This window comes from Cupressus sempervirens, chromosome 9 (assembly GCF_028749045.1).
Source record: "Cupressus sempervirens isolate cs-2001-9-10 chromosome 9, ASM2874904v1, whole genome shotgun sequence".
NCBI classification, from domain to species: domain Eukaryota; kingdom Viridiplantae; phylum Streptophyta; class Pinopsida; order Cupressales; family Cupressaceae; genus Cupressus; species Cupressus sempervirens.
Window position 1 is genome coordinate 734,663,606 of NC_143126.1, and position 26,448 is coordinate 734,690,053.

Sequence of the window (26,448 nt, forward strand, 5' to 3'; positions counted from 1 at the left end):
CGCCGTTGCATTATGAACCTGGAAGGTGGGAGGAATGAAGATTAATGCCAAATCAGCTTAACAAGGATCGAAATAAGGTCAAGGGAAAAGATGGAATCCGTACTGCGCAAGAGAATTTAATTCTGGCACAACAAGCCGAACACTGACGGAGATTTCAAAAGATTGCCGACGGAAACTGGAGCGCCGAAGAATTGTTGGAGGAGACTCAGCAGCGGGTGGAATTGGTGGAAGACGCACAGGAGGAGTTTTTGAAGTTGTGTTCGCCGAGGGAAGAGAATCCAGACGGAAGAGCATCGACTCGCACGGCTCGGAGTGCCGACAGAGCAAGAGCGTGGAGTGAACTCTTCGTCCAGGATATACTTCCGCAAGGGACAACTTCAGAAGACCCTTCTTCACCAAGGTTTGCAGTTGTTGAGTCCGCCGATGTGGGAGTGCAGTCCGCCGATGTGGGAGTGCAGTCCGCCGGTGTGGGAGAGCAGTCTGCCGGTGTGGGAGTACAGTCCGCCAGTGTGGGAGAGCAATCCGCCAGTGTGGGAGTGCAATCCGCCAGTGTGGGAGACCAGACCACCGATGTGGGAGTGCAGACCGCCGATGTGGGAGACCAGTCCGCCGATGTGGGAGTGCAAACCGCCGGTGTGGGAGACCAGTCCGCCGGTGTGGGAGTACAGACTGTCGGTGTGGGAGTGCAGACAACCGGTGTGGGAGTGAAGAGCGCCAGTGTTGCAGGACCGAGCAACGCCTGTTTACAGAAACCAATTGTGATGGCAGGACCAAAAGAGAATCTGCTGAAGTTCAATGGCGATGGTACGGCCGATCCCATTCGACATTGCAAAACATGTGAAACGATCTGGAAGGCAAATAGGATAACTGATGAAGACGACTGGATGAGGCAATTTTCAGCCACCCTACGGGGCGTAGCAATTGATTGGTTCACTGATACAGATCCACAAAAGCTAAACAATTGGGATAACATTAAAAAGGAGTGTCTGGCAGAATTTAAACTGTTGCGGGATGATAATGAAATTGTAGCAGAGATCTTCAATACTAAGCAAGGGAAGAACGAAACCGTTCGCATTTACGCCAGGAAATTAAAAGACTTGATAAACAAAATGGAAAGTAAGCCGACAGACGGACTTCAGAAAAGATGGTTCGTGGAAGGCCTACGCTCGAAGTTGCGGAGGAAAATGAAAATTGTGCCACCGTCGTCATACACGGAAGCTTATAACAAAGCATTGGACCTCGAAAGTGAGCAGAAAACAAAGAAGAAGAACACTAGCTCATCTGATTCTGATGACGACGAGCCTACCGGAGAAGATAGCAGCGACGATGAAGGCAGTAGCAAGAAGGTCCGAGCTTTACAGAAGGACATGATCCACATGATGGAGTTAAAAAACATGCAGAACGACCCAAAAGGCAGTGAGTTGTGGTGCACGGAGTGTAAGACCGACGGTCATACTAAAGGATCGTGTCCAAAGAACCAATTTTGTGACAAGAGGATCTTCGCAGGTGCTTCTTACACAGGAGGCTTCCTCATCGGACAGTAACGGAAATACGAATAGTGCAGGTGCCACATCCGGAGGGTACAGGAATAATAACAGAGGGCAAAATAACAACAATGCGAACAATAACAATAATAATCAAAGCCGAAGTTGAACCCAGTATGATGCAAACGGACGGCCAATTATTCAATGCCGAGCATATAATTTATGGGGTCATTTTGCGAGGGATTGTACAGCAGTAAACACACCGAAATTATTATGCAGATGGTGCGGACCCGGTGATCACGAAGATTCCAAGTGTCCAAAGTCTGGAGTAAACTTGAACACTGTCGACACGGATGTAGAGGAGGTTCTGGCAATTACACGGAGGCAAGAGGAGGAAAAGAGAAAAGTGGGGGAAGCACAGGCGGAAATTGCAAAGGCATCGTTGACGGGGACATCTCAGTTGAAGGACATCACCGACACCTTGGCAAGGAACTTCGCAGAACAAAACATTGTACGTCAAATCTTACAAAGGGAGATACCGGTCAAAATAAGTGACCTCCTCACAATGCCCCAATTACGGACGACCATTCTGAATCATACACCGTTTTCGAAAGCAACGGAGGACACAGGAAGGGACAGTAGGGAAGCGATGGCAACAGACCCAATGCTCCTGGCACTCACATCCGGATGGCATCCGGCGGTCGTCGAGATGGGGATTTTGGGAAACGTTCTGACAGACACAATTGTCGACGGAGGGTCCGGCGTGAATGTGTTGCCGGAGGATACTTGGAAGAAGTTGGGAAGGTCGACGCTATGGCCACCTACATTCCAGTTGCTCACGGCGGACCAACACGGGATCAAACTGTTAGGAACCTTGAGGGTGCAATCGGTAACCATTGGTACGCAACCATTTTTATTGGATTTCATAGTCATTCCATTGAAAAGAAAAGGATATGATGCTATTCTGGGACGAAATTGGTTGGTGCAAACAAAAGTAAAACATGATTGGAAACGAAATACCCTATCAATGGAGCGCGGAGGCAAAAGATTCATAATTGACCTGCACACACAAATGGTAGGTGAGGAGGCAGCATTGTGAGACTCAGAAGGTGAAGGCGACAATGATGACGAAACAAATGACGACGAAGGAAAGAAGAGAATGGAACCGGACAAAGAAGGAATATTGAGAATAGACGGAGGATCGAATGACGACGACCTAGACTCAATGAATGGCCTTTACCATTGGCAAATAGAAGACTACGAACTCTTTCCGAGTTGTAATATGCTAAAGGTCGACGAAGGTGAGAAAAAGGAGGAAAATGAGTGTCCGGAGGAATACAGAGAAGCAGATGACACAAAGGAGGTTATGGTTGAAGAAGGGAAGGACATACAATATAGACCCAGAAAAAAGAAAAATTCCATCGTCTAGTACACGGTGAACGGACCGCACAAGAAGAAAAGAATGCATCGCACCATAAAATTGGTTGAAGGGTGCCGACAGCAAGGAAATAAGCTAGATGTGCGACGACCACAGGCACAGTGGGCAATGAAGGTGACACAGAACAGACGTAAGGCCTAGCATGACAAACATCTCAAACTCAACAAGTTTCCGCCAGGGCAGTCAATACTCAAGTAAGATGGTCGGAATGAAGTCAAATCGAAAAAGTTTAAGGCTAGATAGGTTGGACCATATCAGATCCGGAAGGTCAGCAACAATGGATCGATAAAATTGAAGACATTAGACGAGCAAGAGGTGCCTCCGGTAGTCAACGGATTTAAATTACAAATATATGGTGCCAGGAAGACTTCGTCGCTATCGCAGAATGGCCAGCTGACTCCCTCGTCGTTGCAGAATGGCGATGCCTAGAGGTAGAATTGAGGTGTTGTTTTCCTTTTTTGTAAAAATATTTAAAAAGAAAAAAAAATATTGAAAAGAATTTTTAAAAACTTTAAAAAAAAAAAAAAAAGTAGCTGAGTAGGCTGCGGGAGAATGCCCCGCGGGCAACTCTCCACGGGCGCACCTCCGCGGGAGATTGCCCCATGGCCAACTCTCCTGTCCGCGGAAGCTTTTCCCCACAGCTTGTCTCAAACCTCCAGCAGCTAGTCCACGAGAACTAATCCGCGAGGGTTGTTTTTTTTCACGCTGTATAACATGTCCGCAGGTGTTTTGTCCGCGAAAACTATGTAAGACTGTGTTATATGCTCAGCGAATCCACAGGGGATTTTGAACGTCGATTCGATTTGGCCTTTGGCAGCGTCAATTCAAAGGCAAATTGTGCCTCTTCTGTCGAAGATTTGTTCCTGAAAGACTTGCGAATTCATCCTACGGCAGTGCGACAAGAACTTGTAAATCTCAGCATTTGGAATTCCATTTTTTTAAGATCGTAGGGGTGCTGAATTCTGCCGTGGTTTGTGCCATTAGTATTGAAGGTATTAAGAGGTTTGAGGTGATTTGGATGGGGGAAATCAAAATTCGAACACGTGACTTGTGGCCAAGCGAGAAATACACCTTTCATCGGCTTTCAATTTAATCTGAATCGATCATTGGCAGAATTGGATCGGCGTATTTGGTGTTTGCCTTCGCCTTCGCTGCCTTGAGTTGCTCCATGGGCAACTGTCCGCAGGAGTTCCTCTGCGGGCCTGGGAGTGCGTGTTTGAGCTGGAGATTCGAAGTGCCGAGAAGGTGTATGGAGGAGCTAAAAAAAAAAAAAAAACGACAACAGATTCAAGTTGTTCAGAATGAGTAGCAGATGATGCCAAAAGGAAGGGGAAGCATCAGTGGCTGCCAGAAAGAGTGTAGAATCGGCAGAAAATGACAGAAATGGTGTGTTCCCCTGGACCCCCAGTCGTTGCGGATATCAGTCGTGAAGTGTGACCAGTTGAGAAGACTTGCAGCTGTTGTAAGCATGGAGTATCTGTGTACAGAGGCACTGGGAGTAGGTGTTGGCTGTGAGGCTATCTTAGTGGATGCATAGAGAGCTCGGGAGGAGCTGATTGTCCAGTCGGAGGCAGTGCAACGACACTTGGATCAGGATATCCAAAAGTTGGAAACCGAGAAAGCAGTACAGGAGGCTACCAAGATATTTTGTGAGTCGTCAGGAGACGACTTTTCTTTTTGGGAGGGATGGTGTCAGCCGATTGGATGGTCCCGACGATGTTTCTGTAGCCGACAGAATGATTGTCGTCGGTGTTTTGTATTCTGTAGCCGACGGAATGATTGCCGTCGGTGTTTTGTATTTTTTAGCCGACGGGTAAATAGTTTGTAGCGGACATAATGTTTGTGGCCGACGGACTCCTTCGAGAAGGTTCGGCGGATAGTATTTATATCCCGTCTGAGATCATTGTAAATCATCTTCTATCTTTTATCATTAATCTTATGAAGCATAATGTATGTCTGGCATATGCGAATATAATTTCTGCTGTTCTGTTCCATTGTCTGTATGCGTTGATTTATTTACCAGTACGGTAAACAAGTTTTAAATTGTAATGACAGTCCAAAAGACCAATCCAGGAATCGGTTGGTAATCACATTCCAGTGGACAATGCCCATTCTAAAGTAAAATAGGTATGTAGATTGAGTTATCGAGTTAGGGCAGTCGATGTTAGAATGAAATGGCATTGACCTTGTCATTGGACTCTGAGCGGTGCAGACCAAACAAGATTGGAGATAGTTGTTGGGTGAAAGGGATGTTGATTTAGTTAACAGACTCCAACAGTGCTAAATAAACAAAACAATCTGCAAGTTTTATGTCATTGATTGACCTCTTGCATGGCACTGATTCTGGAATCCATGCAATTTTGATTAAGGTTTTTGGGCTCTTGGATATAGCCGACTCACCATGTTTATAACAGTAAGGTTTCAGTTTTACCAATCAGTATGTTTGTCACTGCATGTTATTGTTTGTTCTTTGGGCATTTTGTGATCTCTAATTTGTTACAGTCAAGACATTCACAATTGAACATGCAAACCAATATGCTATAGTCGACTGATGTAGGGACTCAATAATGAGCAAACTGTTTAACACAATGCAGATTAAAGAAACATGTGGAGCAATTAGATAAGAACTACACGGGAGAGAGTTGCAGAAACAGGGGACTCTGCCAAGGCCGACCATGTTGGTAAGAGTTATGTTTTGCAATTTGGAATGTAAAGACATTTGTTTATGAGTTGAGAAAGTGTACTTTCTTTATATCTCTGTATTATCAACTTTAGTTTATAAATGGAATATTCGTGTTAAGAGTAGTGTAGTTTGGATAAAGCTGTGTCAAGAATATTTGCTATATGGGAGAATTTCAAAATAAACTTTGTTTCGACTCTACCCTGTCAGTATTATAATGGTAAATGCAAGCCCTATTTGCAAAAGTAGTGAAGTTTTATGATTAATCTGCATCATAGTGGTATCAGAGCAAGGGAGTCAATCCTTGCAGTTTGAGTTTTGAAGATTGCTGAAGACATCATGGAAGAGGAAGAAGCAGAAAGAGCAAGGTACATGCAGCAAGAGCAACGTACACTCAAAGACATTCTATCTTCAGGATAAAATGAAAGTGCAAGAACAAGGTATGTAAAGTTGTAGTTGCTAGTGGTTCATTGGACAATATAGTCTCAATTGAAATGGTTGAAAAGTTGAAGCTTCCAAGGATACCTCATGAGATGCCTTACGCAGTTCTTGGGTTAGATGATTTTTAATGGGTTGATGTTACTGAACAAGCAAGTGTTTCTCTCACTATTGGGCCACAATGATGTTATTCGATGTGATATTATGCCTTTGAGAAATTGACATTTGATCTTGGGAAGACCATGGCAATTTGACAGGAAAGCACATTTGGATGGGGAGAAAAATGCTTACTATTTAAAAAAGGATGGAGTCAAATTTGTAATAGAATCTTTAAAGCATAATGATGCATCATGGCCAGTGGCAAGAGTATGGGGCTGATTGACAGAATAGTATTCCCAGCACATGAGGAAAATGCAGAGCAAGTAAAAGGAAATTTGGAGAAACAAATTTTGGAACAGGCAGATGTATGTGAAGTTGGGACAACATTTCCAGTCAAGGAAGAGGAAGAGAAAACAATACAGCAAGAGGAACACAATGCTGAAGGTTCAGTAGTGGTTGGACAGTTGTATGTCCTTTGAGTAATGGGAAGGGTACTATGTAGCAAGGTACTCTTGTGACAGAGAAGGTGAGGTTAATGATGTAGCCAAGGAGAAAGAGGATAGTTTGGTATGAAAAGAGAAATAGCATGAAGAAGAAGTTCAGATTGTCAAGTCTGATTTTGTCTCAAGGGAAGAGACTACAAAAGAGTTAGTGATGGGCCATGAGAAAGCCAAGGTAATTGTTTACTCTCTAAGTATGAGATATGGCAGACTGACGGTAAGACAGCACAAGAGTGTCTTTGGGAGGCACATTTGGTGAAGTTGCAGCTGTATGCAACAGAAAAGATTCAAAACATAATGATGTTGATTGCATTTAATGGGCAGCAAATGGTTTTCATGTTACCAAACAGAGGCAAGCCAAAAGTTAAACTAAAGCAGACATGGCAGATCCAGGATAGCTGGAGTCAAGGGAAGATGCTATGGAATCAAGGAGATAACCTATGCAAGCCTAGAGTCAAAAGAAATGTTTTTAATCTTTTTTGGGTTGCCACTGTATCCAAGAGACTTGGAAACTTTTCCAGCTGGGGAGTATAGTGCAGGTGCACCAAAAGGCCAGAGAATACTAAGAATCACAAAAATAGCATGGTCGTCTTCGAAGTAATTGAGTCAAAAAGTATCTGTATTTACAAGCATTCATTGTAAGGGTTCAACTGATTTAGTGATACATTATATTTATATGGTCTTATATCGACCATTTGAATATATAGTCTTCTAGTACCAATACTTGCCTAAGACATTCCACATGTTCATAATTATCAAAATAGCATCTTTGAGTGAGTCAAATGGAAGCTGAAAAACTGAATCCTTAGCCTTCGAAGGTTGACCTTCAGGGTTGTTGATGGGATAAGAGTCAAAAAAGCCCAACCTTACACAATGACTACATCCCTGTTGAATGTTTGGCAATCAGTGTCCACATCAATTGCCAGATAGGATTTATGATTCTCACTATATCATATAAGCATTAGCTTCTAATTTTCAGAGTCAAGTTTGGTTCACATGGCGTTTAGAATCCAAACATATGCAGCAGAAACAAAAAACTTAAGATGGTTGATTTTTGGCTTCCTCCTAGACCATGCATTCTTTGGGGTATTCTTCTTGATGAAGAATGTCAGACTTATTACGAAGGTATAGTCTAAACAACCTCAGCTCAAAACTTCAAAAGAACATTACATTTTTGTAATACTACTGTTTCTCCTCACAGCTACAGCATGTTCTGGTCACCGTGTGTTTAGAATCATGGAGTGAATCAAAGTGGTGTATCGAGAGTTCTCTTTGAAACAGGTTGTAATAATTCCTTTTAGCGTCACTGTCATATGAAGCCTGGAAATAAATTACAGAGAAGAATTGCGCTACGCAGTACAGCTATGTATTTGGCTGACCCTATGAATAGCCAAATTCTCTGAATTCGAAGAAGAAAATGCAATAGAGGAAGAGTTGACAAAAGACCTTACATACATGTGGAAAGTACCTATCAACTTGTACATTCGAACGCAAGTCGTCCTCCAAGGGGTCCCTAAGAGTGACATTCGAGAAGGATAAAGGGTGAAAGATAAAGTTGAGTGTCTCTTGCTAACGCTTCCAAGGTTGCTCGAACGTAATCTAAAAACCCTCTGAGATCTTCAAGAAGATAGAAATTGAGTACAATGTCGACAACAAACACTACAACTATACGATGAAAGGAACCAGGAGGAGGAAGAGAGTGATGAAAGGAAACATCGTACATCAGAAAATTAATGCCACTTCTACCAAACAATGAAGGTGTATCGTGCATAATCAAGAAGAGGGTGAATTGTCGATTAGAAGATCTCTCTGACTAAGGAAACAAAATGAAAGGCAATAATGATTATTTAAAAAATCATTAAAGAATCTCTAAGTCCACAAAGCAAAAGTTGAAGTGTTAGCCAAAGTCAAAGTCAATAGACATGGAAGCCATCTAGCGAGAAGGCACAGCATGACTTACATGGCGTGAGTGGGAGGAGATTGCCATAAACCTCCTTGACGAGGTAAAAGTTATTGACAGGCAAACAATCGATCTATACAAGCAGTGTCGGACGAGGAAGACTCAGAGAGCAACTCCACAAGTGTAGCCTAGCTATGCACTTTGCACATGACACAGACAACAAAGTGAGGAAGCTCGAGAACAAGGTTGTCTAGATATTTGAGAACACTCTACACTACATTGAGGACTTGTGCATAACAAAAGAAACCAAAATAGGAAGCATGCACCAAAAACCTGAGGAAGAAGTTTAGGAACACATAACGTAATCAAGGTAAGAGACACATTGAAGCGGACTGTAGAGGACTCCCACATGGCCAAAAGTGCAAAAAGAGCACCATAATGAGGTCAAGAGTGAAGGAGTCCATTTAGGCCATCAATAAAACGACACATTACATTCCTACAACATTTTTTTTCATGAACTTCCCTTTTTCGTACAATGCACCACAATTCCTTGGTTACTTTACTAATTTATTTTTCTACATTCAATCCTTCATCATCTAAGTCATATCCTTTTTAAAGGCTCATAGTTCCAAAGTCATTCTCATTGTTATACTAATTTTCATTTTCCTCTATTTTTCTTTTACCTCAAGAGGACATTTTGTCAAGACTATCTATGATCATTGCATGATTCTAGGCTTCTACATAGTTAGAATGTTTTCCTTAATGAAAGAATAAGACCTTCAAATAAGCCATTTTTTCTCAAGATCACCAACCAATTGTTTTTGTAAATTGCCCATTAGATTTCTAAGCCTACAACTATAAGCACTATAGGTCTCATGTTTTCATTTATTTGTATTATACACTTCTACTACATTATCGTTATTGTCCAATAGTAGCTTTTGAACTCCTCTTCAAAAGAATTCTTCAGTATTCCCCATGTAGTTCTAGAAATTAGTTCAATTAGTGCGTACCTATCAACAACTATGCCTCTTGGACGGGTTGGGAAGGACTATAGCCAACTAGATCTATCATCTTGTTAATTTGTTGTCCAAGTCAGCTCAAAAGTTTCACAATGCCTCACAAGATCCTTTAATCCATTACATATGAACATGGAGAACTCTTACCTCTCTATGTTAAAACTTGATCATGGAATCACTATATTTTTATTCTAATGTAACCATAGAGCTTGAAGCTTGCTTGCTAGAAAGTTTTGTCTCAAAAACTTGGCAGGATCTCTTGCTGCCTTAACCTTGCAACAATCATCACCTCATTTTGTTGAGATATTTTCCACAATTTTATTGTCTTCAATCTCTCTCTTATACACCCTTGGCCTAGGAGTTTTTGCTCAATTACTTCAATCACCAATTCTTCTTATACCAACAACACTTCACTGCATTGAATGTTACTTGCATATGCTTCTGCTTGTTTTGCAAGATCAACTCACACTTTGTCAAGCAATGGTAGGGGCCTTTCTACCTCTTCCCACTCCATCATTGCATGCTTCTTTTTAGTGTAATGTTCTTTGTGTTTTCAATTAATGCTCTAACCTTAACTCAGACTCTAACTTCAACGCCATAATTAAGATGTGTTTTGACTTTGGATTGTAGGGTTGGCATTTGTTCAATTTCTTAATATAATCATCTCAATCTTTTGTTTTCTACAATTCTTAAGGATTAGCTATTCTTTTGATCTTCAACATATTGTGCTCTCTTTTTGCATTTATTGAGGTCCAAGTGCGTAAATACCCTGAATCAAACCAGATTTCTTTTGAGGCAACAACACAAAATGTTTACTCTTGTATATTATTAAACTAAGATTGAATTAGTGAAAAAAAAATGTTTACCACAAATGGCTACCCATGATCAAACTACTTCCATTGACTAGGCTAAGGCCATTTAGAGGACTCAATAGTTACAACAACCATCTCTCAAATAACTCCTATAACTACTTGAAATCTGATCAACAATGAATACATAAAATATGTTGTCAATCTCCAAGAAAATTCATTCTAGTAGCACAACTAAGTGTTTGTTCAACAAGCCAACCATTCCATATTCACAAAAAGTACTCAATATACTCTTTCTAACATCTAAAAGACATTGGGAAGCCAAACAGTGTCCATCTATTTTGTTTCAAATCTGAAAACCTTTCAAACTCTATCCTAAATCAAAAATGAAATAAGTTCATTGCTTTACTGATAAAAAGAACAAGTTCATAAAGGTGCATGTTACATTCAACATGTCAAACGCTAGTTCACCAAGGTGCATGCCACATTCATCATTTCAAACACAAGTTCATCAAGTTGAACACCACATTCATCAATTATTTAAGTAGAGAACTCAAATTTTGCCTTTTCCAAGTACTTCTAACGCATGCACCATTTTTCCATTTGTAGCTACTTCTAAGATCAATAAACTAACTCAAATAATTTAAGCATGTTGCCTTCTTCTCAACCACTTTTCCAACTACCACCCATTGCAAATCACTCAATTTAGCAATGATATGCTCAACCAAGACAATTACTTATTAGTGGCCCCTTCATTGTAACCTCGTTCATCTAGCATGCTCCAATTAGATTTAAGATCATATCTCTACCATTGGAAGGCTTCTCATCCCCAAAAACTCAAGAAGTGCTCCATTTGTGAACATCTTTTCCACATGACCTCTAGAAACCCCTTTCCTTCCAACAACTCACACTTAATGCTCACCTCATCAAGTCTATCATACATTCTTGTCACAAAAATCATTATCTGGTCCACCTTGTTCATTGACTACTAAGTCTTTCATACTTGGCATAAGAACATCATAATCTTCATCAAACAACAAATGTGTTCAAACCAAAGTAACAAGAATCGGAATCAGATCGGAATCGGCAAGGCCGAATCAAATCGTGAATCGGCCATGAATCGGAATCGAATCGGCCATGAATCGGAAAATTAAAAAAACCCTTGAAATTTAGTGAGTAACTTATTTCATAAACCCTTTATCGCTGATTCGATTCACCAATTCACAAAAAATCGTTTGGCTTGAATCGAATCGCCGAATCGCGTGAATCGCATGAATCGCCGTGATTCTTGGAACTATGGTTCAAACCATAGTCACAAGACTCAAACTCGCCTCAGACTTGGCAAGCTGGTTTCAGGCTTTGGCTTGTACTCCATTTGGACTTGTCAAGTACTCAGCAAAAGGAAAAACCCAAGAATCTCAAATATTTTTTAGGATTTAAAACTTTTCTCATCATTTAGTCAATTAACATCAAAGACACAATAAATCAATAAATAAAGATGAAACAAAAGCTACTTTGCCCACATGCCCAAGTTTACATTGATCACTTAAGTATCAACACATGTTTCTAGATAAAATAAGTTAAACGGAAATTTTAAAAGGTATTGATTGTTTATTATCATCATGTTGACTATTGTGTTCATGTTGAAGGTTGTCGGTGGTATCACTCTTTAAGTGGACTACAAGGTCGCTCCCTCGAAGTGGCATTTTATTATCAAGTGTTAAAGAGTTTTTCAAATGGTATTCTTCTACCATGCAAGTTATTTAATAACTGCTTCAATTAATTTTTTTATTCTTAGTAGATTAGAAAGATCATTATGAATAGTTGGAATGATATAAAGTATACAATTACTCAAATGTCATCATCTTTTAACTTTGTCAAATGACTGGTTTAACAGACATTTGTTTTTCCAATTTTTCACAAACCTTAAAACTGTTATTTTGTTGTTCTGTAGATATCCAATTATTTAAAAGGAATGCATTTTATTTGTTGCAATGCTTTCCAATTTGATAGTGCTGTTTTAAATTTTTAATACCCGGTTCTTGGACTTTGTGAAAACAATTTTAAATATGACACTGCTTTTTGGCAAAACTTTTAGTGAAGTCCTATTTATAATCTGCTTTATAGACAAATTGTTATGTTTTGTACCTGCCACGTACAAGAAATTTTTTAGTACTCCATGTTGATTGCCTTATTGGGAATCAAAATTACAATTTTTGGAACTTCATACTGCACAATAATATAAGCCAAAATAATCATTAAAAAAAATTTACTGTTTAGCTCAGCTGGTCGTGGCAGAGTCCAGGACATGAGATTCTTTGAGTCAGGAGAGTACATGGACTCTACAAGTCGTGTAGTACTCGGCAGAGTCAAAGTACAAAGGCCAAAAAAGTATGGAGCCCTGACTTGGCTCGGATCTTGGCAGAACCCTGTAACACTGGTTCAAACAATCTGAATTTGTCATAATTAATAATGGAAAAGATCTTTGTACAATCAAGTAAAGCCAATTTGAAAGCATTGTTTCCCACCTACTCCACAATCTGAAATGAACAACACCTTGTTTGAGTTTCAGTGACATTCCTTGTACATCTGCCAAGATACACTCAAACTTTAACAACCACTTACATTTGTTCTCAGCTCCTTATTGATAATAATGATGTTTGTATCTTGCTTGAAACTCCTTGGATCTTTCTTGAACTCTAAGATGAATTTGTCTCACCTTATATATGAACTCTATCAATCTATCTCTTAATCCCATTTTCTTTCCCTTCTTCTGATTGTCTAAGGGAAATATTATATAGGCTAGGTAGCAAATGGCTAAAACAAGCCCCGAAAGGGGGCAATTCAGATGCTGAATGCATGACCCTATTTTAGGAATCAGGAACATGACCAAAATCTGATTGCAACCTCTCAACTGCCTATACCCTCTTACCAGCTTCACCGAGTTCGGTTATCCATCTCTGTTGTCCCCCTCATCTGACAACGGTAAACCATAAAAGTCCACAGTTAATAGTTTTGTGTCCATCCTACTCCACAATGCGCACCAAAAACTTTGCTCAAGAACATCATGTTTAGATCTGAAATAATATATTCTGACAGATCAAAGGGAACACGCACACATTTTTTAAAACAAATCCACTGTCTCACTTCGAATTATAATTTTGTTAGAACCAACTAGGATACACATCTTAGAGGAATGATCTACGATGACAAAATGTAATCACTACTATTCCTCGTCTTCGGAATTCCACCTACAAAGTCCTTGGATATGCCATCCCAAAGCGTATGAAGTACCAGAAATGATTTCTACATCCCCATCTTCTCATTGTTGAGCATGCTATATAACTGACATGCCTGTTTTAACCTTGAGACATCCTGCCTGCAAGCATGACCTATGAACATAGCATTGAAGGTTGATAACTGTTTTGGTCACCCTAAAATGACCAGCAACTCATGAGATATGTGGTTCACTTTTGTGCAGCACTCTTCACACTTTTTCAGACAGAATTTATCTGCTTTGTACAAAAGATCATATAAGATGTAAGAATTTGGCCTCAAATTCATCTTACTTACCTTTGCAGAACTGTACAAAATCCATCACATATACCTCTCTGTCTAATGGTTCCACCGATTGAGTGTGACAATTACAAAGAGAAGTAGTGGCCTAGAAAGCATATCTGCCTATTTGTTAATAACCCCAAGCTATACTTAATCACAAGGTGGAGTTCTTGCAAGAAATCCATATAGTTTTAGTCATGTGACGGCTGCAACTAAGTTCGACCTTGCAATTGTTGCAGTGACCTGTAGTCAAAATACACAATAATTTCCTGCCTATAAGGTAAAATTTCCATTTTTTAACAGCTAAAACTAAATTTCTTTATCATATGGGCTCTAATTCAAAAAAAAATATTTTAACAGCTCAGAATGATATCATACCGGTTTACCTCCTTGGAGCAATACAAAACCCATGTCATAGTCACCAGCATTTTGTCTTTCAAACATTTTCTAAAAATTGGTTAATGCTAAGACTAGAGTCCTGCTTATCTTCTGTTTCAACTCATTAAAAGCTCATTGTTACTTACTAGCCCATGGAAAATTCTCACCATTGTCCATGATAGCATGTAGTGGGGCAACCACATATGAAAATAACTTTACTATCTCACACAGAGTTACTGGGATTCTACTATAAAACACCTTGTGAGGGCAAATGAAGAATGCAAGCTCCATTACCAAGAACCTCATAGAATCCACAAGATGGTGGACCCTGAAAAGATTGTCTTGGTCATAATAGCCAATGCTAAAAACTGCAATGCAGCGGGTATATTGGTGAAGGCTACATATGGACATAATTTTTTAACCCCATGTTACCACCTCTCCACCAACCCTGCCATGCAAGTGATTGAAACACTGATCAGATGACACAAAGAAACCTACGCTAAAGCTGAAATGTCAAATGTCACAAACCATATATAGCCCTCCAACTCAATAGTATTTGAAGGTAAGTTTATGAAATTTTCATATTTATTAATTGATTTTTATTTGATTTAATTTTGTATTTTATAATTTATTCCAGTAGCATAAACAGGTGGGAAAGCCATATTTATTTGCTTTAATTTTCTAAATATCTAGCACCATCCTAAGTTGATCAATCAAAAAATGCTTTCCCTTCCAGTTTCCACTCTGGGTTTGTAGAGATACTCAAAATAAGGTTACTCCATCATGTACTCCAAGACCTTTTAACAGGGACGACAATCATCCCTGTGTCTTTTTCATCCTCCCTCTCTCTAGACGATTTTATTTTAAAAATACAAAAAAGAAGAACTTGTTTTTCTTACTCAACTGAAAATGGTGTTGGAAGTGGGTCCTAAGTTTCTTGCACGGGAAAAAAAATACTTTAAAGTATTTGTTCTGTAGATGCACTCTTATTGGAGTTCTGTTTCAGATCCTTGACCATCCATACTAGCGAATGGTTTATTTTAGACAATTTTTAGACTCCATGAGGATAGAGATTCCATATAGAACATGGGTCTTTGGCTTTTTGGAGCATACACTGTTTTGGTGAGCCCCTCGACCTCTTTATTTGACATTGTTGCATCATCAATCACCAAAATTATGGTGTGACTCTTCCTATAGGACCTTCTACCAGCGATAAGAGTGCCTGTTTAACTATGTGGTTTATGGCAAATGCTTAATACGTCATTTTGCATGACCTCTTGCTGATAGAAAAAACAAAGAATCTCATATATGATTACTCCAAAAGTAATCTATTTCCTTACAAGTTGAGTTTGATTTCGACATATAGGTATTGAATTATACAAATTATCTCTAATGCAAATTGTTTTAACTCAGAAGAACCTTGCTTTAGTGGAAAGTAAATTTACCAGTACAGTGATAAACCGCATCAATATCCGTATCTTGTTGCAATTTTCACTATCCAAAGCATCCTGCATGGCCATTTAAAAAACAATAAGGAATGTCACTCAAATATAAAAGATTTTGAAGATTAAATTGAAATATGTTGAAAATGTCACACAAAAAATTCAATCTGAACAGCATTACCAACTTTGAAATGGAAATTTTTTGAAGTATGTGACATTATAGGTTTCTGTTTAGCAAGTACTGTGCAATTGAAGACAACAAGAAAATGCCACTCAAATACAAAATATTTTCATGATTTAACTTAAAGTGTTGAAAATGTCACAGAAACAGTTTACAATTTGAAAAGCATTTCAGACTTTGAAATAGAAAACCTATAAACTGTGAGAAATTATAAATTTCACTTTAGCAAGTATTATGAAATTAAAGACAAATTCAATGTGGCATCGCAATGAATAGAAAAATATTAACGAGTAGTATTGATATTTTTCATCCTAAAGTTGAGAACAAAATGCAATTTACTAATTAATAGGGTGAAAGACAAGTGCACTTAAGGCATGCCAGTTTCCAAACAGATAAAACCTTTGAAAAGTTTCTGCTCAGATTTTACAAAAATAACAACAAGAATCCAACCAAAACAAGACCACCTTCAAAAAAAATCAATATGTCCCTAAATTTCAACATAAATATTGATTGGACAAAGAAGCTACTATTTGTTGAGTTCTGGAATTGATCTTGATTGGACAATATGCATGTTGGAATTAAGAGAACATTGAGGAGCCATTATCTTGTACCTCTTATCACCTGTGGTTTCTATGTGGATAAATTATTAAAACTGAATAAATTATAATTACACAAGGCATTCTAAAATAGCAGTAGCAAATTGAGTCGTATATATGTAAAAACCAAAACAGAGACAACATTTATTTTTTACACATTTAAAAAAGCCAAAATAATTAAAATGTTTAAAATAGAAATTTTTTTAAAATAATTTTAAAAAATAAAACAAAAAATAAATAAAATGTATATCTAAGTCGTAAATAAAATACTTCTAATTTTATTTTTTTGTTGAGGGGTTAGGAACCCGATACGGGCCCAAACATGCACCTCTTCAACTTAGGGCCAAGGACTAAGGGGCATCCACGCGGTCAAAATCACTTGGGGCACGATCTTGGCCTCATCCCTTATGGTGCCAGGGCTTGCACTGAGCAAGACTTGATCCTTGTTGGGCTCCTTGTGAGGCTTTCAAATTCACCAGTAGACCAAGGGCCCTTCAACAATAATTCTAAACCTAAAATTACATTGTACAATAATTCTCAAGTAATTGAAATAGCTCAATATTCTTTTGCGTTTTGAGATTGATGTATTTAAGATATTTACTAGTATTAGCTTAAACTTAAAAGAAATACTAGTAATTACAGATTTAATCCGTTAGATAATTATATCTATTCCTTAATTGATAACTACACTACCAATCCTTTAGGTAATTATATCTATTCCTTAACTAGAAACTACACTACCAATCCTTTAGGTCATAATATCTATTCCTTAACTAGTAACTACACTACCAATCCTTTAGGTGATTACTAGTATAAATAATATTAACGTAACTAAATATTTCTTAGGCTTTACTTTTATATATTTGTTTGGAAATGCATTAGCTACTACTAGTAGCTTAGACAAATATTTCTTACGTTCAATACTTACTAGAAATGTTTCTTTGGTGCTCCCTGGCTGCCTTTGTTGTCTTTATGTTCTTATTGCTAAATCTGTGCTCTTGTTAAAGGGTTTGGGCCCTTTCCACACCTCTGCTTACCTTTAAGAAAATCTAATATTTTTAAGTTTATTAATAACAACATATAATCTGCATTTATTATTAATTTAGGATAGTAATATGCCGGTAATGGCATAGTGTGATGGTTAAATTGCAGCAATGTTCTTGCCATCAAGGTTCAAACCCCACTGGAGTGGCATTCAAAAGATAGTTTGTAGATAATGGATACAGTTTGTAGATAATGTATTGTATCCAATTCAAATTATGTTGATTTGTTAGAACTTCCACGAATCTTAGAGCATGTTCTCATGCTGCTGCTAGGCTTATTTTGGCTAGCAGCAGCTGCTCAATATTTTTAGGAGTAATATGTGGAGCTGATGGCCCCATGAAAACAAAAATTTCTGCTTATTTTTAAGCATTACTCTTAAATATTTATTTTAAATAAAAATTTAATATCAATTGTTGTAAACCAAATATAGATGCCAAATGTTAGGCCAATGAAAAACAAGATAATTTTTTTTTATGAAGTCACTTCTAACTTTTTGCAATAAGCAGTTGCTGCTTATTTTTAGCCCCTCCTTTTCTCTCATAGCTTATTTTCAATTCCTAAACAATAGCTGCTCCACTTATCTAGGAAAAGATTCCAATTTCTCCCTTTCTTGGAATTAAAAATTTACATGGGAACACTTATGCTGCTTAAATTTAAGCAGAAATGACACTTAAGCAGCTGCATGGGAACATAAGGTTAGCACCTATCTCTTTCTCAAAAAGGAAACTATTATTTCTAGGAATAAGGTTTAGTTCAAGATTGCCCATTCAATGTGGATCACGTTCCTTGATTGTGTCCTCACTAGTTCATAGCTCAATGTCAAAAGTGATTGCCCCTTTTGAAGAAAAAAGGATATTAATATATTTATATACATTATTAACATTAATTGTTTTACTATGCATTAATCATAAGGACTTTAAATATTTAGTTAATATTTTTAATGTACTATATTGATTATTAATTTATTTAAAATAATTAAACAATATATATTTAATGAGCAGAAGCAGTAGTAGAGAATGCGATGTCCCCTTTCTAGACTACAATTGAACAATAAAATATAATAAAAAAATTAAAACAAATAAATGAGATAATAAATTAATTATATATATAATATAAATATTATAACATATAATATTTATATATAATATAAATATTATAACATAATATAAATGTTATAATATTTGTATACTATAAATAATATGACATTAATATTAATATTTATTTAATATCCATGTATTAATATATACATAACAATGTATTATATCATATTCATGTAACAATTAATATAAACTTAAGAAATGTTACTCGCCGTTGGTTCAAACTTCACCATATAAACAAAAAAAAATAAGAACGAACAAATAAAGCATGGAGGGGATAGATTTGCAACCATGTCATTAAACATACTAGCATTTGCACCTAAACCAGGTACAATAGTTACACCAATAGAGAGATATAAAACTGGCATTTCATTGCTCCTATTTTTGTTTCTTGTGCTGCATTTTCTCCTTTCTTCTCTCTTTCTTCTTTTCTTTCCCCTCCTTGTTGCTTCTCCATTTCTTTCTTAATTTGTTCTTCTTATTCCCCTCCTTTTTGCTTCTCCTTGTCCTTCATTCTTTCTTCTTCTTATTCCCCTCTTCTTTTCTGCTTTTTCTTTTCCTTCTTTCTTTCTTCTTCTTATTCCCCTCCTTTTGGTTGCTTCTCCTTTTACTTTTTTTTTCCTACATCTTGTCCTTGTTTATCTTCCTCTTCTTCTCCATATCGTATTTTTCCTTGGTCTTCTCCTTTGCCTCCTCCTCCTCCTTTTCCACCTCTGTCTTCCCTTTTTTCTCTACCTTCTTCATCTTCTTTGCTTTGCTTCTGGTTTTGTGTTCTATTCTTCATCTTCTCCTTTTCTCCCTCCCCCCCTCCTTCCACTTTGTCTTCCCCTTTTCCTCCTCCATCTTGGTCTTCTCCTTCGCCTCCTCCTCCTCCTTTCTCTTCTTCTCCTCCTCCTACCCTAGTCAAACTAGGTGAGAAGAATTATTGGATTACATGTCACGAGGACATGAAATTGGATTACATGCAATTCATCTTCTGCAACTACAACAATATGAAGAAAAAGTTGGAACTATGAATCAGTCTTGTAGATTGTCAGCAAAAGCCTTTGTACTTTGGTGATGGAAACATGGATGATCACCAGATTGGAAGTCCCTGTATCCTGTCTACTGCACTTTCTTTGATGAATTGCCATTTATTATTTGAAAACTCAATGTAATCAAGCTTTTCCTTATTCTACAGTTGCGAATTCATCTTTGTTAGATTCGTACATTTTGGAGTTTTTGACACTTTGAAAAACCTTCTCAATGATGTTTGGATGTAAACCCAGAACAATTTCTCACCAGTATCTTCAAATGACTCTTCTCTTCTTCTTTTTTAACAAATCAAAGTGCTTTGGTGCATTCCCACACGAACTCAAGTTTTAAGCCAGCCATTGGGAAAGTGGAGACCAAATGAAATACCGTTTCCTTGGATTTGAAGCACGTCTTCTCAATGGGATGTCTCTATTCTTTGAAGAAATTTTAATATATCTTGAAGAGTGTGTCACAACATGAAGATGAAAACATGTTCCGGTGAGATCGGATTCTTGAAAACTTTAGGATTTAAGTTACAATTAGGATCCATGAGAGATGGGTGTTCAATGCATAGATTAGATACTTATTGAACACTTTTGAAGGCTGGGAATGACTTCCTTGGATTCGAAGCATGTCTTCTCAACGAGATGTCTCTATTCTTTGAGAAAATTTTGACATATCTTGAAGAGTGTGTTGCGACATGAAGATGAAAACATGTTCCAGTGAGATCGGATTTTTGAAAACTTTAGGATTTAAGTTACAATGAGGATCCATGAGAGATGGGTGTTCGAAGCATGGATTAGATACTTATTTAACACTTTTGAAGGCTGGAAATGAACAGAACAGCTAGTATTTTGGGCAAAAATGGCCAAAATCAGGTTTAAGATGGTGGATTGCATGTGGGCAAAATGAGGTTTTTGCTTTGGGTGACCAAGACTGCAAGTTGGAAGCATATGGATATTTGTAAGATGAGAGTTTGGGTGCTTTAAAATGTGATTTTTCACCCAAATCGAGTTCTCTAGATGTCATTGCTTGTGGTAAAAGCTCCTCATTTTACATGATGTAAAACATGCAATTGGGTGTGGAGAGCGAGAGTACATGTATGGACAAGTGGAAAATAATCAAGTTTAGAAAATGGATGAAGTGTGGGAGATGGAAACATGGAAATGCACTTGCATTCTTGGGTGAAAAACTTCAACTTTTCTCCAAAAACAAACTAAAAGCAAGCAACAAGCAAGAAAGAAAAACTAAAAACTAAATAAAAACTTACCTCTTGCTTTTGACTGAAACTTGACAAACTTCAAAACCTCTTTACATGCAATTTCGTTTTTTGGAGTTCGAAGATTACTGGACAAAACTGAGCCAAATAATCCAATATTGTACCGAAAAAAGCAAGAAATACAAACAATGTTGAATCCTTCTACTTAATTAGAGCTCAATGAGCCAAAAATGGAGGAAAGAGAAGTTTGGATGAACAAGTCTTTTCCAAAATCAGGTTCTCCAAGTGCAAACGCATGCAACAACCAAGGGCCTTGAAATATTCGAAGTTTACATGCAAATCGTGGTCTCCAAGGGCCAACGCATGTGCATGAATGAGCAAGATGTTATTGCAACCTTCTTCCTTCAAATTTTTTGATGTAAATTGGACTTAGAAGGCCCAATAACATGGGCGTTTTTGCTCCAAGATGCAAAATGTGTTTGCCAAAATCATTTACATCTAAACGTTTTTGGTGTTATTGCAACCTTTGAATATTTTTAATGCAAATTGTGATAAAGTATAGCTTTAGTAGAAGTGAAGTATACTATACATATTCTAAGTATATGATTCTATGATTTATACTCACACACACACACACACACATATATATATATTTATGCTATCACTGTTTTTGTGTTTACTAATCTATACTTACCTTAAGAGTTTTGATAGCTATGATTTAGTATTTATATTGGTTAACTAACCAATCGTTAGTCTAAGAATCATGAACCCGTATGGCCATGACCCTATGTAGCCTTTGGCCACGTAGAGTCATGTCCATATAGGAACATGACTCTTTGCTATTATATTTAATATACTATCGTCGGTGAAGAGAATCATCAATCACAAAGGTAATGATCTCCTTCCTTCAGCGATACAATCTGCAGTATAAACAATAAACATTATCAAGTTATTCTAGGTCGATAACATAAGCCTGAAACAGTATATCTCTGCCTTGAATCAAATTTAGATTCCGTAAGCATACATATTGAGTTAGATAAATATCATCTCAATATTTCTGCAGTAATAATCAGAACAGTTGAAAGCATATATCTGTGTCTCTCTATCAGAGATCCTTCATTCTTTTACATGGTATCAGAGCCATCCTGATAGAGAACCCTGATATAATATTTGATTAAATTCCAGAAGTGTTAATATCAGATTTTAAATCTTTTCAAATCAAAATGGTGAATCATGTAAGATTAGAGGATAGACCTGAAAGGGCTTCAAATTTTGCATCATGGAAAATCTGAGTAATAATTGTACTATGTGAAACGGAGTTCGAAGAATTAATAGAGGAAAATAAATCTATCCGAGAAAATGATCCAAACAAAACAAGTTGGAAAAGATGCAACAAAGCCATGAAGATCATCATAGATTCAGTTAGAGATCACATTCTTCCATCCATAGCAAATCCTAAGACAGTCTTTGAGATGTTCTCCACTATAAAGAATACTTTCGAAATTAATAACACAAGCAGATTGCTAACATTAAAGCAAGATCTAATATACATGAAGATGAATAATGGAAAACTATTACGACCTATTTCCTAAGAATCTCAAAATTGAAAGATCAACTTGTGAGCATTGGAAATCAAGTAGATGAAAAAGAACTCAGCATTATAGCCCTAAAAGGACTACCACTATCTTGGGAGACATTTATTTGTGGACTAAGTTCTCGACCAGAACTTCCTAAGTTTGAACTACTAAAAAACGAATGCACTCAAGAAGAGTCAAGATAAATTACAAGAGGAATCATTTCAAATCAAGAGGGAGAATTTCATGTTCTTCAAATCAGTACCAATAATAAGGGAAAAAGAAAGGGAATTCATCAAAACAACAAAGAATTCAACAAATCATACAAGAAAAGAGATTGGTCCAAAGTACAATGCTTCAAATGTGACAAATTTGGTCACACTCATAACATCTGTCTGGAACGGGAGAAAATTCAAGCAGCCCTAGCACAAGTTAAGTATGAAAAGGATGAAAATCTTGCATTTTAAGTTGTTGGACAAAGAGATAAATTGGATAAATTTAAAAGAGAATCCCAAAGTGAGGAATCAAAGGGAGAGTGATACATTTCCAAAGTTTGAATACATAAATGATATATGCAATGTTGTACTCAGACCTAAAAATAAATCAATTATCTATAAATTCAGTTTTTCTCTTCAATATAAGCATATTGAATCAGAGATATGGTATATTGAGATGTTATCAGATTAGCGCACATAAGTATTAATGAGCAAACTGCAGATGTTCTTACCAAGCCTCTTGCCAAGGTTAGATTGGAACATTTCAAAGGAAAATATGGTATGACCAAATTGTAGTTTTTGAATATTAAATTTGAGACTTTCAATTGTATGTGTGTTTATGCTTCTAGTTGAATAGTTGCATCAGATATGTAATGAAAGATGACGATCTCTATGTAATGAAAGATGACAATCTTTCAGAGACATATATTTAGAAGGTAATCATTGTAAGGTGACGATCTTACAAATGATAGGCCTATTATCATGATGAATTTTGGTATTGATCTAGATACACCGGAATTCACTGATAACAAACATATTATGATCATTCTAATTATTGATCTGGAAATTCCGGAGATCATAATACATGTTATGATACTGTTCATAACATTGAGATTTTGGTTATTTGACAAGTCACTACATTCAGAGTGTTATAGTCAAATAATTTGCTTGGTGAATGAATATCATTAATATTGACAATATTATATCTTTTGAGTTTTTAAGATATCCTTGGTATTTCACTTCTCCCTCGCTAAAAGGCAGTGTTAAAGTATAGCTTCAATAGAAGTGAAGTATACTATACATATTCTAAGCATGTGATTTTGTGGTTTATACTCATACATACATATATATTTATATGCTAATCACTGTTTTTGTGTTTACCAATCTATACTTACGTTAAAAGTTTCAATTGCTATGATTTAGTATTTATATTGGTTAACTAACCAATTGTCAGTCTAAGAATCATGAACCCGTATGGCCATGACCCTACGTGGCCTTTGGCCATGTAGAGTCATGTCCATACGGGAACATGACTCTTTGGAACATGCCTATCAAACTACTTTTTCGGATCTACTTTTTTGGACTTTTTTTCCAGATCTTCTTTTTTCGCTTTACAGCCAAAAACTCAAACCCTCAGGTAAGTCTACGGACTCCAAATAAGCTCAACTTGAAATGGCTGAATGCCACTTCCAAAGAGCAACCCTTCAAAGGATCTTTCACCTCCTCAGTTATGCAATCACTTGGGAGGTATCGTTCCCAATGATTCAGCTGAATACTTGCAGACCTTCCGGCTCCACAAATGCTCAAGTAGACACAATTGAGAAAATAGACTTAGATGCCCAAATGAAAGACCCATAGGGTCTATTTATTCACTTTTTAGAAACTTCCTCTAGAAGCCACTTAACTTTCTAGAGACATCCGAAATATTCTTATGAAGTCCATTTGCACTTTTTAGATAAAAAGGTAACTTTATAAAAATAAAAGTGCAACTCAACTGAAAAATATAACATTTTGGCCCCATATAAAAAGTAATGATAAAATATAATAAAAAAATAATATCTCCAAGAGCATAATAAGCCATCCAATCCCCAAATGAACGCCAAAATGACTCTCTCATCAAAACCATCTGCCTACGAGAGTCTGTAATAGGCAAATCCACGGAAAATATCATATCGAACTAAAGAGGGGACATGACATCTATGGAGGATGCCTTCCACAAGTTGCATATTATAAAAATAGGGCTCACTGAGGACTGAATCAGAGCAGGCCTGGTCAGAGAGAATAGGTGGTTTAAGGATAGGAAATATTATATAGTTTGCTACTAGGATAGATATATATATCTTAATTAGGTTTGTTAAGGCAAATAAATAAGAATAAAATTATAAAAGCTTATTCACAAAGGACAGCTACTTTAATATTTGTGCACTTTCTGTTTTAATAGACGGCATGCTTCAATTGGAATTTAAAACATGAAATGCACAGTAGAGAATTTTGAAATTCTCCACAAGAGACTAATCAAACCAAAAGAGTGAAGACGTAATTCATAATTACTGTCAACATGTTTTGAACTGGTTGCCAGATTAATATTTTGTTTTGTGTTTTCCTAGAAACTTAGATACCAATATATTAGTCCCAGCCTCTAATTTTTTTTAAGTCTTCAGATGTACAGGTGGTAGCAATTATTACATTTCCACGGATCTTTAACCCAGATAAAAAAAATTCAATTCCTATTTTTATTTTAGGCAATTAAAATCTGTGTCTGGTGACTCAAGTATGCCAGTATGGCAAAAAAAAGTGAGGGTGCCAGTACATTTGAGTATAGCTATGTTTTCAATTCTAAGTATTTCCTTCCCTAATATTGTGTTCTTTGACATGTCCAGGTGAGATTTCTTAACAAAATAGATTGAATCATCTCAGAATAATTCTTTTGTTTCTGTACAGTGAACAGATTGACACAATAGCAAAGCATTACATGCCATCTTTAAGCTTCAAAGATGTGCCATGGGCAACACACAGGTTTAAGTGTACTTTGCACAGCTAGTCTGTGGTAGAAGGCATAGACAATCATATTTCAGTAAAAAAATCCGTACTGAAGAGCCAAGCACTGACCCATCACTTTCTTTGGATGGATTAACTATCACTGATTTTTAACCGACATGAAATCACCATTAAAAGTCATCCATTATTTGATAAATACAGTTTTCTATTGTATGTTGCCTGAATCTATTTACGAACGAGAGATACTTGAATTCTAAATACTATACATACCTAGTTATAGTTGAACACTAGCACGGATATGGCCTAGATGGGAGATTTGCTCACACTCTACTGTGGTAAGACTGTTGGGACCTACGCATTGTTTTATAGTGTCTTTGGGTGGTCGCTCTTTATCAGCAACAATTGCAGGACGGAAAGGCATTTGAATCCTTCCTTATCTTCATAGCGATGGAATGTCTCTTTTTCGCCACTGTTCTGACAATTGTAATGCAGCATTTATTGTGTGCTATCATTTCTTTATAAATCTTATCTTCCCTGCTACAGGATAGGAGGCAATTAGATTTTTCTTTCACCGCCACTTTGCCTGTTGATATTTTTTTTAATTCATCTCAGTTTTTAATGCAGTGGTATTTCAACTTTTGCAGCCGTCTCTGTTTTTTCTCTGGCAGAGAGTTAAACAATCTGATTCACACAAACTTCGTGCTCATGCGTCCTTGATTTTCTATAGTTTAATGTTGTAATAATTTTTTGCTGTTACTTGAATAACAGTCATCGAATTTTATATCAATGTTGATTTTTTTTTTTCCCTCCCAGTTTAATATCTGATGTCGAGTTCTTGCTTTTTTATGTTTTTCTACTATGTTGGTGCTCAAAATGGAACCACAAGGCAAGTCTGTGTAAAAAATAAAACATTAAATAATTGTCATATCTAAGCATTACCGCTGCGCGAGGAAGTATATCATCATGCTATCGAATACGTATCTTAGTC

At 37.0% G+C, this 26,448-nt stretch overlaps 1 protein-coding gene across 3 annotated transcripts in view; it reads right to left on the reverse strand.

Annotated features, from left to right (window-relative positions):
• Positions 1-26,448, reverse strand: part of ABH1 (ARM repeat superfamily protein) — a 200,801-nt gene that overhangs the window by 121,918 nt on the left and 52,435 nt on the right. For all 3 annotated transcript variants that reach the window (XM_089801895.1, XM_089801893.1, XM_089801894.1), the window contains exon 6: positions 15,746-15,808. In XM_089801895.1, coding sequence (XP_089658021.1) covers positions 15,746-15,808 — 63 coding nt within the window. The remainder of the gene's footprint in view (positions 1-15,745; positions 15,809-26,448) is intronic.